At 39.9% G+C, this 19117-nt stretch overlaps 2 protein-coding genes across 4 annotated transcripts in view; one reads left to right on the top strand and one right to left on the bottom strand.

Annotated features, from left to right (window-relative positions):
- The window catches only part of LOC309882391 (protein FAM169B-like), a 53712-nt gene extending 52010 nt beyond the window's left edge, over positions 1–1702 (bottom strand). For both annotated transcript variants that reach the window (XR_014318282.1, XM_082769460.1), the window contains exon 1: positions 1629–1702. Coding sequence is in view for 1 of the 2 variants with exons in the window: in XM_082769460.1 (XP_082625586.1) it covers positions 1629–1662 (34 nt within the window). In the remaining variant the exon portion in view is untranslated. The remainder of the gene's footprint in view (positions 1–1628) is intronic.
- On the top strand, positions 1037–18827 carry PGPEP1L (pyroglutamyl-peptidase I like). 2 transcript variants are annotated; one of them, XM_082769461.1, is made up of 6 exons: positions 1037–1522; positions 5308–5467; positions 8110–8162; positions 13833–13949; positions 14477–14706; positions 15705–18827. In XM_082769461.1, exons 2-6 carry the CDS (start codon positions 5437–5439, stop codon positions 15871–15873), a joined length of 600 nt encoding a protein of 199 aa, XP_082625587.1. In that variant the 5' UTR covers positions 1037–1522; positions 5308–5436; the 3' UTR covers positions 15874–18827. The 2 variants fall into 2 exon arrangements, with proteins under 2 accessions (XP_082625587.1, XP_082625588.1); XM_082769462.1 differs by having other exon boundaries at positions 1065–1162.
- The last annotated feature ends 290 nt before the right edge of the window (positions 18828–19117 follow it).

Raw genomic sequence — 19117 nt, forward strand, 5'->3', positions numbered from 1 at the left:
GAGGCTCATTCATCTAGAGATATGTTATTTAAAAACATCAGCAGAATTAAGAGTATTAAAAAAAAAAAAAAAGAAAGAAAGAAAAAAGGATTATTACCAATGTTTGACTTTCAGAAGTGGCTGATAAGAGGGAAAAAATAGAGCCATCTGACTACAGTGCATTTAGCCATCAGCAGTTAGAGGAACTAATGAACAACATCATTATTTTACTGAAGGGGATGAAGTAGGTGCTTTAGATAAATGGCAGCAACTTAAAATGCGTTTCAGAAGATAAATTCACTTTCTCTCCATTTACCTGCTAGCGTGACAAATTAAGAAAGAAGAGCATAAAAACAGAGCAGGAGGGAAAGCAGTGCAAAAGCTAACTGAGGTGATGCAACGGGCCCTTATCCAAACAAGTGCATGAACAGAGATTCTTGGAAGTGCTCCTAGTCAAATATAAACCAGGAACACTACACATGCCAGACTGCCTTGGAAATCCATGATAGAGCATGTGCAGAAGATTCACCTGTCCTAAAATAAGCTCCCATACCAAGCACCAGGAGCGTTGTCTTTTGGGAACTCAGTGTCTACTCATGTCAAAGCCATGTTCCACCTCATAACGAATTGCAAGTTCTCTGTTGGCCCACACGGGGCAGAGAAGCTCTTTAGCTATGGCCAAAACCACCAGTAGATTAACTTGTGCTGAAAGCAGATGGTTTTTCTCTCCCCCCAAAATTAACCATTAGAAACCGTGTATTTTTTGTTCTACAATCATCTCACGATCAACAAAGCAAGTATTTACTGAATACCCTTTCTTAAGTAACCAAGGGCAACGTAGAAAGCCTTTTATACCTCCTCTCTACACCAAAATAATGCAGCAAGTTATTTCGTGGTGGTCAAGACACAATGTGTTTACTGCTCCTTTCGTCCCCGAAACCGTGTTGTAACTCAGTCTGAGTAAACACTTTAACATCTCCTCTGCAATTTGGCCTCACAGATGTAGAAGTATGTTTACACAGCACTGCCTCTGCTCTTTATTAGTTCTCCAGTACCTCACCATTAAGGTCACAGGCCAATGCACCTGTGCCTCCACACGCACACAAGCTGCGCCATTTTACCAGCACCACCCGCTGAACCAAAGCTGACAGAAATTGCGGGGCCAGCTCCTCTCTGCTTCAAGGCATGTTTGGACTACCCTTAAAAAAAAAAACAAAACAAAACTGGAGAAGCTCCTTGTGCGCTTAGGAAAGGGAGAAAAAAGAAAAACTTCAGGGACTTGCTCTGGTAGACCCGCTTTGAGGAGGGCGTCGGACGGGACCACCCCGGGGGCACCTCCTCACCTCAGCCGCCCCGTGGAAAACTGCGAGTTGGGAACACGGCCACGAGGAGCTCCCCCGGCCGTGCCCGAGGGCGAGGAGGGTACTGAGGTGTCGGTGACGGGGCCGGGGCGGCACGTTGGGCGCTGAGGAGACGCCGCCATTTCGCGGCGGCGGGGGGCGCCCGGCGGCCCCTCACAGGAGGAGGAGGAGGCGCCCGGCGGGTGAGCAGCCGGCCCGGGGGGGGGACATGAGGGGAGAGATGGGACGAGGGGCCGGCGGGGGAAGGAGGCGAAGCCGCGGGCGAGCGCTCTCTCCCTCCCCTCTTACCAGCGGCTGCTCGTCCTCCTCCCTTGGCCTCCATCAGTGCCTCGGAGGCGGGCTCCGGCCGCCCGGCCCGCCCCCGGCCCCGGCCCGCGGGGGGATGGCGGCGAGGCGCTGAGGGCGGGACGCGAGGGGCCGCGGCCGGGCTGAGGCGAGAGGTGGCCGGAGGGGAATAAAGAGCGGAGGTTGTGGTAAAGCCTAACCCTGGCGCCGCTTCTCTAGGAGGGAAGGCTAAAAAGGGTGAGAAGGTGGCTCCAAACGCAGGGCAAGGTGGTGGTGGGCTAAGGAGCAGCTCCTGTCCTCCCCCCAGTGCAAGCACCAGGCAAGCATCGCACTTCAGCGTTAAAAAATGCTGAATAAGAGTTCTAAATTCTTCACTTAAAAGGTCCAGGATGACAAACGATAGGGCTAATGCCGGGTTCGTTAAGCGCTGGGAATAGTGAGGTGCAAAAATGATGTTTTTTATGGCATTGTTCAGGCGTGTACCGCAGTGATCTTCAGTCATGTGAAAGGGGCTTTTGAAAAATCTCACCTGCTGCTCGATATTAAGAACTAAAGTAGAGGTAGGAATATGAAAAAGAATGCACAGTTGTCAAAATTAGAAAACAGAATGCAGGTGTTGACTCCTGGGAGCCTTCCTACCGAGATTGTCTGATTGCTTAATTATTTCTAAAATAGCTAGCACAAGTATCAAAGTAAAAAATAGTGGGGGGGGGGAGGGGGAGTACATGGAAATAATAGTACATTTGCATAGAAACAAGCATGCTTTCTTTTGGGCTTACTGTTGGGGAACACCACTGGTTTCAGTCCATTGGACACAACACTTCAGGAAGGTGCTTTAAGTGCCTCTCATTGCTGCTACACGCTCTGCTCCCTGTCAGCATTTAAAAGAAAACTCCACAGGGTTGATCTTCCCTTCAAATATTTTTAAAAACATGGTAACAAAGACTTGTATTTTCTTTCCTCAACAAGGCAAAGCAATTTTTCTCTCCACAATAGGGCAACACAATTTCAGCACATGCACAGGCACTCTCAGAGAAGCCAATGTCACACAACCACCTCACAGCACATCAGTGAGTTTCTTCACATTCTTGTGATCACTTGAAGCTTTGCACCTTCCAGCATTCCCCGAGTATCATGCACGTTGTTCTCAGCCCAGAGGTTTCATCATCATATAGACCAATGGTCTATAGGAAATAGCAAACTCTACACCAAAATGTTTATCTCTTCTCTTCTTGTGACGTTATATTCCACCTACCAGTATACCATCTTTGGTCTTCCCTGAGGATCATTTATTTTTATTGAATGCAAAAGAAATGTAAAGTGCTAGATGCTGAAATTTCTACTTAAAGTCCCATTATAGTTTAGTGTTAAATAGCGTAACAGCTTGATTTCTCCCTCCTCTCATTAAACGTTGGACGGCTGAGATAAATTTGGAATATATTAAACACTTCCACTTAACAGTTTAACATGTTGGTTCGTTCTTGCCAATAGCAAGAAATAAAAAATCTATATGTAAGTAATAATAAAAGGGATAAAATTTGAAGAGCTGTTTCTAAATGAAGGGCCGTATTCAGTTCTTGTTACCTTCACCACTAAAGAGCTATTTGAGCAGTATTCTGGTACTTCTGCAATGTGGTGAGAGTGCATTTACAGAAAATACCTTTTCCTCTTAGCAGCTCAAAACCTTTTTAAACGTATCAGGCAACTGTACGGTAAAGTGTTCAAAGCGATAACGTTGGCTTTCGTGGTTGAGTTGTGTCCATTTCTTTTTGCCCCAAAATGAGTGCTATGCCAATCACGTTTGTATACAGCAGGAGGAAAAACAACCAGTGTTAGTTATGGCTGAGTCAGCTGTGTCTGTGATTTGCCTTTGAATAGCCGGGGCTCAGTTTCTTAATTGTAAAAGAGGGAGAAAAATTTGCACCAACCTCAAGTATCCGTATGTTATGAATACATATACGTGTGTGAGTGCTAATAGTAAAGCTACACTCGTAGTTTCTCAAAAATTTAAAGAGTAGCTTTGATTTCAGATATTTCAGAGTCTATGGATCTAACAGACATATCTATACCATGCAAGAACATCTAATAAAATGCCTTGTGTTTCCCAGCATTCAACCAATACCCTCCATATGTCTATAAAGCTGCTATAATGTCACAAACAGAACGCATTCATAATTTCTTGTGTAGGAAATTAATTAAGCAACTGTAGGTCTTAAATCCTGTTTTATTCCTTGCATATGCTTTGTTCATTAGACCTCCCTATACAAGGTAAACTTAGATTATTATTTTTTTTTTAATTTACCGATATCTATTTAAAAAGAAAGTACATCTGAAATAACTGTGAGGACTGGTATGTCATTGTCCTGTTCAGTATCACAGGAGAAGTTTTAGTAACCAGTAACACTGAAAATAATTGGTAAAAATCTTAATTGACCTAGGGGAATGAAAGGCTACAGCATTGTAGGTGCAATTCACTGAAGGTTGCATCAAATTTGGCATTATTTAAAACTGCAGAGTTCTTCACATATACTGTATTAGCTGCTCCTTCAGCCTCAGTGGCTAGCAAAAGTGAGTTTTGCAAGTTGTATTAGTCAGGAAGAGACATGGGCGGTATAATCAGGGTCATTTTATTTAAAAGAATCCACAAATTTCTCTCTCTCAGCGCAGGAGGATTCAGATGACAGAAGCAGCTCATAGCTCCAAACTTTGCTCAGCCACCACCCAATCCAAGAGATTTCTTCAGGCATTTTTTTCTTAAGGTCTCATAATTACCATCTCTCTTGAGACTATATAGTGGCTTTCTATTCTTAGTTTATTTCTCCTCTCTCTCACACACACACGCATACACTTCCTACTCAAAACAAGACCCAGCAAAACCCTCTGCCCACATAGTTATAATTCCCGAGAGGACTTTCATATGCTTTTGTTTTGGGCAGTGACAATGTGCATATGTTTTGATTTCAGGCCCCCTATTGGTTCTTGCACTTCAGTTAATGAAGACAGACAATTAAGCTCCCCAGTTTCAACAAGTTATAACCCACCTTCTAGGGTTCCTTTGACCTTTTATGTTGAAGAGAAATTTTGTAATACATTGTCCATGGGATGTTATTACCAAGTAAATGTTTTGCTTTAGCAAATGAATATTTTCCTGTTTATTTTTAAAAGTGTTAGATGCTTGAAGTATTTAATAAAAGGCATAAGATAAAGCTCAAGACTAGTAAATTAGGTAAGTGCTAGGAGGAAAAACAGAAGAGTTGCCTCTCTGTATTTATAGGTGGTAAGAAAGAGGCACAAAGACAGTGGAAATGGACAGATAAATGTTTGTAGCTAATGAATTGTTCACAATTAAAGTGAATTACAGCTGTGCTGAAAACACAGTATTCACAGACATACGATAAAATTGATTTAATTACTTTTGCATACTTGTATATAAACAAGTTTCTGATATTGCAGGATATTTTTCAAAAAGTTTCTTTAAGACTTCTTTGTTCTTCCCCAAATACTGCTGTTGCTTGCCTGGTAACAGGAAACGACATTTGGTGCAGTCCCAATCAGCCAGGCTTCTATCTCTAATAATGAAACGTAACAATTTGTTTTGAAAGTTACATAGATCACAAACTATCCATGTAAGGTGAATCCTAACATGTCTCAGCTTTATGAAACCTTTTTCTTCATCCCATAGAAATGTGCGTGCTTCTGAACAGCTTGAATCAAAAAATAGATGCCCCAAGTGAGGAAGTCTGCCACAGATGCATGAATTGTGATACTGTTCTTTGGAAGTGAGAGACAACAAGATTTCACCTTTTGGAGCATGGATTCGAAATCCACTGTGGTTGTAACTGGTAAGATTTTTTATTTTCTTCTTTTAGCTAGAGATAGTATGCTCACACACTTGATCTCTGTCATAAACAGTTCCCTGGAGGGAAAAACAGTAGCAAATGGTCATACTAACAATTACACATGGAAAATAACTTACTACGGTGCCTTCTTAAGAAAAACAGATATATGTCAGAAGAAACAGGCTGCAGTATGCCCTCTTCACTGCCATCCAGTTTGGTTTGTTGTTCACTCTCTCTGTGTTTTAATTTTTGTTGACATTCTCTCTGATCCAAACCATGTAGCTCAAGGCAGTGCAGGCTAGCATTAGATAAAGCTTACCCAAAAGGAGCTCTAAAGCAACAAAACCAGGTTGCATCACAATGTCACATAGTCAGCGTCCAGAATTAGAGCAACACATGGCAAGTTTCAGGGTCTCAGATTCATGGCAAGGTAAGGGAAATTTAAACAGGAGATGCTGCCTCATCACCACTAAACTAGACCATTAAATTAAATATATCAAAAGAACATGCCTGAACGTGCAGCACAAGGGACAGAATTTCTCTTTCTCTTGCTGGCTATGGCTGCTGCTGAATTACAGTGACAGAAACACCAGCTAGAGACTTCTGAGTTTTTTAAAAGGTTAAAGCTCTTAAGGAATGCTGCTGCTCACTATTCCTCTCATTGCCACTGGCTCATTTAAAGGCAATCATTACACATATCTTGACATGTGAGTTGCTGGATAATTTTCCAGTGTGGGTCATCTGAGGACGTAGGAATGAGGTTGAAGCTACATCAAAGAGATCTGCATCTTGCTGTTTTCAATTAAACACTTTTTTTTTTTTTTAATGGCTCCAAGATGAGCAGAACTAGTTTGGCTTGCTCCAAACAACTGCAGTTGAAATGAATGGGAGTACAGAAGAGAGCAAGAGGTATTTGCTAACCTCTTAAAAGGCTGCCAACCTGGCTCTCTCCTATGATATTTATAGCATATAACTTTGATGGGCACACTTCTTTAGCACCTTATATTTTCTTCCTCTCCTTACATAGCCATTTAGGTGCAGAAATTATACTCATTCAAATGGTTTCAGACTAGTGTGTCCCATTAGAGACACAGGTGCATCTTTAAGCTATTACAGAGATTATCACAGCATGCCTCTGTCACATTTTCACCTGCTCATAATATAAACCTGCTGGCACCGAGCCCAGTTTGTTATATAGTGCCTAATAATATTGAGCCAGTTAGCTCTTGAAGTTGTTGCAGGTATGTCAGTACTGTACAACTCTCCTACATTTACTCATTTCTTTTTGTAGAACAATTTTATCCCAAATGGCAGTTTCTTAAGGCCACGGCTGAGATGCATGGATTTGTGAGCTATTTAATAACTGTATTACAATTCTACTGTTCCACACGCACACAGGTACACAAGCATGCACAACAGCTTCAGAATGAAGTGAGTGTCCCCCTAATTTCCCTCTGAAAGTGGAGTGGGACTAGTCAGATATTTTTTGTTCCCTGTGAATGTGAAATGCATGCTATTTCCCCTATTCCCTCTCCTCCCCCTAGTACAAACTTAAGCCTGAGGAAATCATTGGCAAAAGTATTAGCACCATCAGGCTTTTCATAATATTAAAGAGAAAATAGTGAGCAGTTACGAAATAAGTATCAACAAATTAAGAAATGCTTAAAATCTACCATTAATTATTAAAGCTGTCATAAACCTACATTTAGGCTTAATTGTTCCCATGTACAAGTAACTTTCAACATGCAAAACAGCAATCATATGCTGTAAGTATTTATTTGTCCATTTGTAGATTTTTAAATATTTAAAAAGTGAAGCATTAAAACCATCTCACAAAACAGTTTTCCCGCCACCCACTATCAAAGACTTGCCAACACAATAGACTGAGAACAGTAATTGAGATTAATAAAGATTGTGGGAGTATTCCATCAAACTCTTTAATGATAAAATGCCCATCTAGGTCAAAATGATTTTTTTTTTCTTTCTATTCAAGAATCTTGTAAAATTAAATCTAGTACTTTGGATTCAAAGAGTCCTTTCCCCTTTCCCCCTTTCTTTTCCTGTGGACAACAAGTGATGAAAGATTTTGTCCAGTACCACAAAAAGCACATTTTCCCTGATGGAAAACTTAATTTTCTGTTACCTGGGATTAAAAAAGAAAATTACAAATAAAATCCAATTTTACTCTTTCAAACATGCATGCCTTCATCTTCACGAGCCTTAACAATAAGAATAGTATGTTGACAGTGACCTGGGAGTATTTGACACCAGTTCATTTAGGAGTGGTATTTCTGCAGCAGATGATATCATCATCACCCAAATCATCACTTACATGAACCGTCCCACTGGCTCCAGTACATCTCCCAACTTCAGTTAAGGACATCGCATAAGGAAGCCTTGACATGAATTAAGATTGTGGGATTAGCTCTTATGTCAGCACATATAAAAATAAAAATGCTATTCCTGTAAATGTTATAAAGGGAAAAAAATACTATCTTAAGCAAATGGCAACCTCCATAAACAAAAATATTATAACAAAGAACAAAATGTGGATGCATACATGTCACCTAATGTCACCTACATGTCACATTGAATCTAAACTTGCAGTGCAAACATGGGTTAAAAGCATCTTTTTTCCTTCCCAGGTTTTGGTCCCTTTAGACAACACCTGGTTAATTCTAGCTGGGAAGCAGTGAAGGTAAGCATAACAAGAAAGGGAGGGAGGTGATCCAATATTTTGTGGCGATCCAACCATAAACCGTTTCAAGCCTTTCTATTCCCTTCTAGAAACTTACTTCTCATGTCTTATTAAATAGAATTGTGCCTCTTAGAAAAGACCCCCCAACATGGAGGGAAGAGAATAATTAAGTTAAAATCATTTGGAAGATTTTTTTTTCCAAAATACTATTTAAAACATTTAGGATTTTTTTTTCCCTTGGGAATGGTGCCTTATCTGCAACTAATGCCACAGTTTATCTCTCTCTTCTGTAAACAGGCCATTCCATACCACAATGCATTTTATCACGTCTAAGGTGAATTCCTTCTCATACAAGCGTAGCCTGAGGGGCGTATGGTCTATTAGGGGAACTGAAATAAGGCTGTAAATATTTAAATTCATCAGGACACTGGAATGAAAAAGGCAGCTATAAGAAAGTACTAGTGGTGACAGAAAGATAATGACCCTACAGGACTATGACTGTATTACAATTTTTGGTGACAGCTACTGAGGATCTGTCTTCAAAGTGAAGTGCAGTCAAGCCAAAATGATGAAAAAACAAGGAACTAGTAACTTTTTCCAAAGAGCAAAGCTATAGCAACTCCACCAACCCATACAGATTTTCTATTCTAGCTTTGCTGGGATAGGAACACTGAGTAGAACTTGGTGTTTGGAAGAATAGATCTATTATCCACTCAAAGTCATGAGGGATGTTATCCCTGTGGGCTAACAAGAAACAAAAATACTTCTGTTATACCTTTCCACACCCCAGCCATCACACAAGACCCATAAATTATCTCAACTTCAACTTGACATGTGCCCTAAACCACAAATATTTGTCAGTTGACAATGTTTGTACTCATTATCTCCTGATTCCTATTGGTTCTAATTTTGGACGCAATATCATCCACTTCTCATTGAAAATAAAACATGTTCTTTATCTGCAAGCAAAACAGCCTAAAGCCAAAACGCACTGATGAGATGAGTTTTCTGTAACAATGCCATGCACTTGCTATGCCAGGAAGTTATATAACATGGACTACAGCATTCCATAATGAAACAGATGTCAGTCCTTGTGTATGGAGGATAACGAATCCATTTCCCTCTGGTGTGACACCCTCTGTGTGGAATTAATTTTTATTCATGCTGGTCATGCTGCTTTGGTTTCCTATTCCCTGGCAAAGGTAGTTAATCCAGACAATTCAGGGAAATTTGCTACAAATCTGGAAGTACTTTGAATTTTGATAGGCTTTTCCATACTAAATAGCAATCTCATGGTATTGTTCATTGGGCTTGTTCACATGAGTAGTCCAATGGTCTTCAGGAAGCTCATGCACAGATATTAAAGATAGCAAAATGTAGACTTGGCTTGTGGATCCTGCACGGATCACTAAAGTGACATATAGCCCTCCTGCTGAGACTCTTTTCTGAGAATTAAGCAAGAGTACACTCATATTCGTCATCAAGGAAGCTCTGAGCAGTCAGGCCAGAGCTACTGAATGGGATTATGCAGGCTTAATGGTTGTGTAGCATTATCCAGAACTATCCTAATTAGTAGCTCAAAATGAATTGACACTTATCGAAAGCCAGGATACCACTGTAGTCTCGGTGATGTTGCAACACTGATATCTGTTGTCTTAAGACTTCATATCCCAGGCAGGTCCTTACACTAAAAGCACCTCAACTCCTGTAGAAGTACGTGTATTGGGAGCCCTAGAATCCTAACTCTCAAAGTACAGCCTTACCCTTCATGCCTTTAAGAATGGAGCCTTTGCCAAAGAACAATGGCTTCACTTTTGTGAGAAACACTCACTCTTACACTCATATTCTTCCTTAAAATCACTGTTGCCAGCTTCTTTGTAAGATGCTTTTTCACTCTCCACCTTGCTGATGGGATCAGCGATTTTCCGGAAGCTCTTGCTGTAGGATGGATCAGAGACTGACCCAGTGAGCACACGGCCATTCCAATAGTTGCATTCCTTCCACGCCCCTTCACTGGGCACTCCAAAAAATAGTTGTGCTATGTTGTTTCTCTTAAAAATTAACTATTTACTACCTCAGATTTGGTGGAAAAGCCAATTTCCATTTTCTGATATCTCCAAGAACCAGATGATAAGTGTTAATAAGACTTTACCAATCTCCGTTTCTACTGGTTTAGAAAGAGCATTTGTTCTGAGTTCTTGGAGTTCTTATTGATGCTATGTACCTTGCCTCTTTTGTAACATGGAAATAAAATATTCAAAGCATGCGAGGCGTACCCTGCTATGTTTGCATTAACCCAAGTTCTCTTCGCAGCACAGGAAGCCTTGCACAGAGGGCATCCATCAGCATCACATCTATAGAGCTCTCTCATTCCTTAGCAAGTGCCCCTCTTGAGTGTTTAGGGAAAAGGAGAATCAAAAGGATCTGAAAGTACAGGTGAACCTGTCAATTCAGGGTCATTGAGAAAAGCTTCAGAGCTTTTATAGACGCTGTCACATGGCCCAACATGGTTGTCTAGCACTAGAAGCACAGCTTCTCTTCCAGAAACCTGTCTCACTAAGTTTTTCATGGTTCTCATAAGTCCATTCACCTGAAATACCCTCCTAAAATATGCATGAAATCTCCACCAGCAGCACTTTTAACTCTTGAAGCACAGAGCAGTCTCCCTAGAGGAAAACACCTCCAAGCATTTACTCCACTTTTGCAGACAGACCACACTGAGATATTATGATGTGCTCTTCAGCACCACATGGGACCCTCGGAATCTCAGATTCCCTGAACTGTTTATTCTGTGTTACAGCCTGGTGGTCCCACCTGGTACCCCTTGATCTGTCCCTGTTTCTGTGTGTCCTCCAGAAACTCCTGTCTGGTAGTTGGCAGCTAAAATAGCCTAGCAGGACAATCTACCACCAAGGTCAAAGTCCCCAGTTAATAGGGCACAAATGCAAGTTGAGTGACAACATTCACAGCAATTAAACTGTTAGTGCAAAGAACAGGTCACATTTCCAACTGCTTCTGGGAACTATGTTTGCTATCAGGAGATGAGGATCAGATCTCTGAGCGCAGTTTTTCATCCTGCCACTGGCCATGTGGTCTTTGGAAATTTGTCATTTAATCTCTCTCGCTCCCTCTCTGCTTTAGTTTCATCATCTGTGAAACTAAGACATTGCTATTCAGCTCCTCCATTGCTGTTCTGGAACTTTCTTACATCCCTGAAGCTTTAAAGAGGTATCTACAGGAGTAAAACAAAACAAAACAAAACACAAACTAAACCTGCAACCAAAAAAAACCTTTGCAACATGATTGCAGACTGACTGGGTCAACGGATATTTGTGTTTTTCTTTCTGCACCAACACATGCCTTTTCGAGTAGCGTTCACAAAATTAACACACACAACATAACCCTCCACCCCCCGACTTCCAGGCAACCCAAATCAGTGGAAACTCAAGCAAGCTCTGAAATTTCCTGGAGTTTTCTAAAAGTTTAGGTAGCTTGTAACACCCAGCGTGACACACAACCACTGCTTCTGAGCTCTGCTGTTCTGTGCAAATCACCTCTGTTTGGAGAGGGGTACACAGGGATGTGGGCCAGAGCTCCTCTGAATTGGGGCTATGATCACAACTCACCATCACTCCAGGTTGTCAGCTGATAATGCTGGATTCCATTTCCCTTTTAGAAAAAAAAAAAAATCCAACAACAACAACAAACCTTTATGCTTTCTTTTCAACCACTTTTCCCACACAAAAATGTCCTCCAAAACTTGTCATCCCTCAACATTTCCTCTTCTGTTTCAGTTACAACAGACACACTCGTTCACTGAATTAATTCACCACTGTGAGGTCTTTAGTTTCCAGATCCAGTATTCCTCTCTAACCATCTTCCATCTTTCACCTTAAATGCAAAAAATATTCATGTTGTTCCTTGTCTTAGCCTTCGCCATTTTTGTTGTTTCGTTTGCACAACATCTGGTGTAATGGTGTGCAAGCCCGTGGTTAGGATTCCTAGACAACAGAGTAGTATACATTATTGACAACATGCTGGAATTTCGTGGGATGAAGCAAACTATCTGTCTTTGACACAAATTCCCAGCTCTGGGCTACCGGCCAGCTTCTGATTTTGTTCTGCACAAAAAGTATTCCTGCGTTTTTCCTGTCACAAATGGTGACAACAGAATGTCAGTCCAGACAGTGCAAGAGAATAGCCTAACAACTCCTCTCATCTCCAAATTCTGTACCGAAGTTATGGATAGTCAAGTACTTTAAGCCTTACAGTTAAAAAGGAAGAATCTCATTAAATGTTAAAATTAAAGATGTTTGAGAAAATAAAATGCTAATTGTGAACCAGCTGGGGTTTTCTTTTTTGGAAGCTAAGACACAGTACAGCATTCTTAAGCAAGATGATGCAATGGCCTCTCAAAGACTGTCAGCGCCCAGAGGAAAAAAGGCTGGCAGTGTTCTCTAGATGTGTTTACTTCCCTGCAGGCATTGTTTCCTTGCTTGTGTCAAATAGTTTATTGAGCACAGCTAATCAATGTTTCCGCTGACAAGAAAATTGGAACAGTTTATATAGGAAGTCAGCGTTGAAGGGCAAACTTCCCAGTTAACACAGCTTAGAACTGTGGGCCCCATCCGCACAAGTATCCCTAGTAAGAAAGGGAAGCTTGAGGAAACAATGACACGGACAAAAAAGTTACAAATTTCTCGGTCTAATGAGATACTGCTGCTACTGCCTTCTTGCCTACGTCCTCCTTAGAAGCTCAGAAAATCTGTACCCTCCTTTGGAAGCGGTCTACTAGGATGCAACAGGAATTTTCAACCACCATTTTCCTTCTCTGGGACCACTTTCTGCCTCAGACGCATTCTTTCTGCATCCTGCCACTGCAAGTATTCTACCTTCTACTTAGAGTCCTATGCCTTGTTCCACTGACAAAACAATTTCAAGTTGTTTCCACATGCCATTCATCCCTGACTATTCTCCAGGACATCTTCCAACCATCTGGCCAACCTGCTGATTTCAAGGATGCCTTTGTTTCTTTCACCTCAAACCTGAGCACAATTTTTGTTTCCTTTGGGAAAGGATCCTATGCAGAACTGCAACTAAATGACAGAGAGATAACATCGCAATAAATAACATTTCCTTCTTTTACCAGGGAAACATATTCTAGACCAAAACGCAATTAAACCCTTTCTAAATGTGACCTCGTACTGACAGTACAGCAGAGGTTACCTGAAGCATTTCAAGCCAGCTGAATGTGAATTCTCTCATGTGAATTCTCCCTCATTTGTGTCTCCAGAAGCGCAGGTTTATCTACTAGGTCTTCACGAGGAACAGCTCTTAACTGTATCAAAGCATAATAGATACTTTCAGCGTGGATCTTTTCTGAGAAATCCTGCATTTCATGGTTCCCCATGGACCGGTCCCTAAGCAGTAAGAATTACACAAACCACCCACTGGACACTGAGCATCCCTTTGGAAAATACAACAGTGGCTCAACACAGATGTGACATTAGGAAACAGTGGGGCTAGGAAACAATGCATTACAATGCTCTTCCGTATGTTTTCTCAGTTTGAGCAGCCCAATTTCTTTTATCACAGTGAGAAATCCAATGTTCTTACATCCCCAACATCCATCATGTTTTTTCTGTTTGATTTATTTTTTTGTATTTATAGGAGCTGTCCAAGAGAGGCCTTGGTAAAACCATAGATCTCCATATCATGGAACTGCCAGTGGTTTACCAAAAAGCAAAGGAGCAAGTCCTCAAGATTTGGACAACTCTTCAGCCACTAGTGAGTAGTTAGTTACAAGGTTGGGCAATCTTTCTCTTAATTTCTGGATAATACTATTTTCAGTGGATCTTTAAAAAGATTTCTAAAAGATTATTGCACAACATGCATCAGACAACTCTGGATAGTGACTATTAAAACAGTGATAAAGGTTTCAAACTGAACTTTGGAGCACACAATAATTAGCATGCTGTTTAAACTCTGTGCCATTTAAACAGCAGAACTGCATGCAGAACAAAGTAAAAAATATCCACCATATCATCCATAAATTGCATGGTGCAAAAAAAAAAAAAATGTACTGAAGCATTGAAGTCCCCAGTTGACTAGACACAACAAAAAAACAAACCAGAGCACAATTTTGTTCTCATTTATAATCTCTTATCAAAGTTTTCTTTAGGCATGAGCTACAGCAAGACTCCCTACCTCGCAGCTAGTATTTCACATAATGCTTGGCACTATTACATTACATGTTTTTAAAAAACAGGTCTCATTTTTAATTTCCTGTTATTCACTCCGGTGGGAAAAAACAGCTTACTGTTCATGTTGGGCTGGCTTCATCCGCCAAAGCAATCATCATCCTTGAGCAGTGTGGGAAGAACAAAGGCTACAAAGAGATGGATGCTTGTGGTTTTCACCCAGAAGGTGGCTGTTGCATGCTAGATGGTCCGGAAAAGATTGAATCTACAATTAATATGAAGACTCTCTGGAAAAACATTTCAGTGGAAGGGATTGATATAATCTTTTCCAGAGATGCGGGAAGGTAAACATTGCATATCGGGGTCTCAGAGTAAAAGCAGAAGTAATTCAGCCAGCTCAGTTAACCTTGAAGAATCTTTGCAATAACTTTTCCTCCAACTAAAATCACTTTGAAGCAAGGTCTTCAAGTGGCATAATATGAAACTAGGATAAATTTAAATTCTGTGTAGAGAAGCCTTTGTGAAAAACTACAGTCAGTAGATGTTTTTTTCCATGGATTTATGAATTCCAAAAGAAACAAGTTTCAACATAGCACACCCTGTGATTACCAACTCCAGTAAACCTGTGCTATTAGAGAGTCTGAAAGCAATACTGACTAGTAGCAGATTTTAATCTATCTTTCCCAACTGGGAGGGATACAAAATGTAAATACATACACTGAAGAACAAAACAATTACAAGTACCTTTAGAACACTGTCTGTGATCTCATCATGTGTTGCAGTAGTACTGAAGCAATTTTCTATTAAGATTTCTTCATTTAAAAGAAAAACAAAACAAAACAAAATTATTGTTATTTTTAATCTTGGCCTGTGCTTTCAGGATTTGGGTCTCCAAGCTAAAAAGTAGGGTGATAAGGGAAAGAAAAGAAAAAAAAGAAAAGAAACAATCTCATCATTACTGTGTGGTTTTATGATCCACACCAAAAAAAAAAAATAATTATTAATGCACTGTAATGGCATGGTTGTAGTTCCAGTGGGGCTGTGCTACCTTTCTCATCTGACTTGTCTCACAGAAACCTAGAAAAGAATGCATGTCTTGTGATTTAATTTTTATTTTTAAAGTTCCTTCTGGGTGAGTGTCTGAGAAACTGAATCATCAGATAAGGAATATTTGTTTCTCAAGCTTGTTTTATTTCAGCATTTCCTTTACTCACTAAACAAATGTGTTGAATAATTTCATAAACCAGATATGGTTTGGCTACTTAAAGAATATTTAAATTTAATCAAAGTTTACCGTTCCTTAATCCAGGTTTCTGTTTCTGTTTTGTTCTTAATATTTCAGGTATATCTGTGATTACACCTATTACGCTTCTCTGTATTATGGCAATGGAAGAGCAGCTTTCATCCATGTGCCTCCATTATCCAAATCGGTAACAGCAGACTCTCTAGGAAAAGCATTACAGACAATTATCTTAGAAATGTTAAAACAGTGCGGGGAAGAAAGAGAGTAAGATGGATCATGAGAGGGAAAAAAAGAGTATTTCTTAGAATGCAATTCCTTACCTCTTAAAAGTAGCAAATCTAATTGTTATTTAAAACCCTTACATAAAAGATTTTTATATTCCAAGTTATTTTTAGCGAAATCTCCTTACAGAAAATAAACTACTCTGGCGTAAAAAGCTTAAGAGAAAACAACAACAACAACAACAATTCATAGTTTGTATTACTAACAATGATAAGGTTGCTTCAGATTTAAGAAAGTGTGTGAATGTGGACTTAAAAGTTGTTACATGCTTTCTAAAATCTTTTAATTTTTTTTGTTTGTTTGTTTGTTTTTTGAAAATTTTAGAGAAAACAAGAAACATTTGGAACGCGCAATCCTAGTTCGGAAGGGCACAAAAACATTACTACAGATTTACTGAATCAAGATCCATGCTTGCAGCTCTAAGGACATGCAGCACTGGATCTCAGAGGTCCTAAATCCCTGCTCAATGGGACTTCAATGGACCTTCTATTAGATGAGTTATCTCATCTAATAGAAGGTGCCCATATAAAAACTTCAAATACAGGCGAAACCAAAACACACACAGGGGTCCGGTTATCTGAAGGTTTCTTCAGGTATCTGTATCTCTTGGAGACCTGCTGTAAACACTGGTTTTCACATCAAAAACAGATCATGGAGCTGGGGTGACTTAAAAAGAAAGCAAATAAAAAGCTAGAATCTGGCAGATACTGAAATGCTGTTAGTAATTTGGGTTTAAATTGCCCCAAAACACCATTTACCCCAAATTCTCAGTATCTGTCCCAAAGGAAAACACTGTAGTCCTTCCACAAAGCACAGAACAAAGACAACAGTCTTTCAGTACAATGGGTCATGGCTATTCAGGGATTTATACATCAAAAATCAAAAAGCTAACTTGTCCCAAGAAAGGCAATCATTGAAGCACTGTGCTGTGGAATGCGTTATGGCACATCATCTTTCTTACAAAACAGGAACCAAATGAGATCCCAAGTTGTAAAACTCAGGATCAGACAGTGACAGATCACTTCTGCGCTTCTCCCCTGCCAAGCCAGGCTCCTCGATGTCTCAGACGCAGCTATATACAGAAGCACTGCACTATTAATGCTGGAGAAGACAGAGGTTTGCAGTGTCCTCTGTAACACACACAGAATGGCAATGCATGCTCTCCTTAGTAATTTTGCTAGTACCAAAACAGACAATTATGACATAAAGCTAGCAGTTAATTTTCAAAACCAGTCAGCAGAATGAAACAGCAGCACCTTAATATGGGCATCTGGGATTTTTCTAAGGAAAACAAAAGCTCGTTTCCTCAAGTGTCATGTCAGTAAAAAAGGTCAACTGCCAACCTGAGGGCTCAGATGCCTGAACAAGCTCTGGGCCACCACTGTGCCCTAGTCAAGACTTCGACAAGAAGAGTCAGAGGAATTGGAAATGTCAGATGTAACACTAGTTTCCTTGCCACTATCTTTGCCAACATTCTTTGCAGAAAACCAATAACCCCATGCTGGATGGATGAATGCCTCATCTATGGATTTCTGTAGAGGTAAATAAAAGGGTTTCCTTGGAATAAATAAATAAAAATGCTTCCCTTATTGAAAGAAACCACCTACTGCAAAGCAGGACCCAAAAGTCCCATTGAAAAAGGGCCCACAAACTCAGCGTCATTGGATTAAAATATTTTAGATTTCAACACAACATAATGGCAGTACTGACCTCCACAAAGATTTTTTTTCAGAGTTGCTCAATCAAATGCAGCCAAAAGGGCAGAAGAAAAACAGATCTACTTTTTTTTTAAAGCTGTACTTGCTCTGCAATAAGGAACAATAAATTCAGAAAGAGACAAATGCATACAGAATTCTTTTATTTAACTTAAATCATGTAGTACTGAAACTACTAGAAAAAAGCAGAGTAAGAGAAACTAAAGGAGCCTTAGCTTCAGCCATTCAAAATAGACAAAGTTTCTTCTTTTCATAATGTAAAGAATCCCGAGTATATCGCAATAACAGGAATAAATTCTTACAACAGAATATACAAAAACATTTTGAATTTTTTTTTTTTATCTACTGATTCATTTTAATATAAACACAGGAATTTCTTTAGGAATAATTTATACACAGCAAGTCTTTTTTATGTAATAAATTGGCCATGTTATTGTTTAATTTTCTCTTAAAAAAATTTAAACAAGAAAACTTGGAAAATGTTGTATTTGCAACTGCATCCATTCCTTAGCACTTTCTAGTTTTGTTTTTGTCCCAGAGGTAGACAAACTCTGGCCAATCCTTTCATCTCAAACCTCACTGGTTTAGAAAACAGAAGAGCTGACTTTAAACAATACCTAAATCATCGTAACACTTCAGAAATGCAGTTAGTCTAATTTCAGGGGGGGGGGAAGGGATCTTCAGTATTCTTAAATAAAAATAAATAGGGACCCTGCTTTGCCTCTTTCAACAAAGCTTCAAATGGTACTCAGTATCTTTAGAGGCTGCATACAAACTTTTAGAACGATGAGACATCTGCAAATAGTTCTTCAACAGTCATTACAAAACTGTCTTCCCTCTTTCTCTTAGGCAGTCGTATCCTTCAAACCACCTGGCAACCGTTAAGCAGGTACTGAACAGCACAAGTGAGACTGCGTAGCAGCAAAACCCGTTCTGTTTCCCCAACCAGTGAGGTTCGTGTAGTCCATTTAGTTAACTGCACTAGACAGTAAAGTGAAATGACCAGTTAAGATGATCCCACCCCAACCAGAGGGCTCTGGAAGACCAGGATACTGAAGATACAGAACATTTCCCCAACTTCTTTATTCATTCGCTGTATACTGGGACACAAAGCTTGGGTGGGTAAGGGGAGGGGGATGAGCCATGAATTGGACAAGTTAGCAATCCTTTTTGGCATATTGTAAAGCTAGCTAGTAAACTGGTACCATCAAAAAAAAAAAAAAAACTGATCACATACAGACACACCCACACAGACACAGAAAAGTGCCCTTAAATTATATTTTAGGCATTAATAAACTACAAACATTTTATAAAATTATTCTATGTACTTACAAAACGCAATGAAACATTTAATTAGTTCTTGTAAACCAGATCTTCGTCAACTGACTACCCGTAATCTACTGGACTTAAAGCCCTATTGAAAATGCTAATGGATTACTAATCAACGTAACGCATACAAAAAAAGATGGACGCACACACGCACGCACGCATACAACCTAGTGATAGTCTTAAGGT

This window comes from Aythya marila (assembly GCF_965140915.1).
Source record: "Aythya marila genome assembly, chromosome: 11".
In the NCBI taxonomy this organism is placed as follows: Eukaryota; Metazoa; Chordata; class Aves; order Anseriformes; family Anatidae; genus Aythya; species Aythya marila.

Excerpts from the sequence above, each read along its gene's own strand:
- PGPEP1L (XM_082769461.1), top strand. The coding sequence starts at position 5,437 with ATGGATTCGAAATCCACTGTGGTTGTAACTG. Across the intron at positions 5,468-8,109 it reads ATCCACTGTGGTTGTAACTG|GTTTTGGTCCCTTTAGACAA; the intron begins GTAAGATTTTTT and ends TTTCCTTCCCAG. Across the intron at positions 13,950-14,476 it reads GGACAACTCTTCAGCCACTA|CTTACTGTTCATGTTGGGCT; the intron begins GTGAGTAGTTAG and ends GGGAAAAAACAG.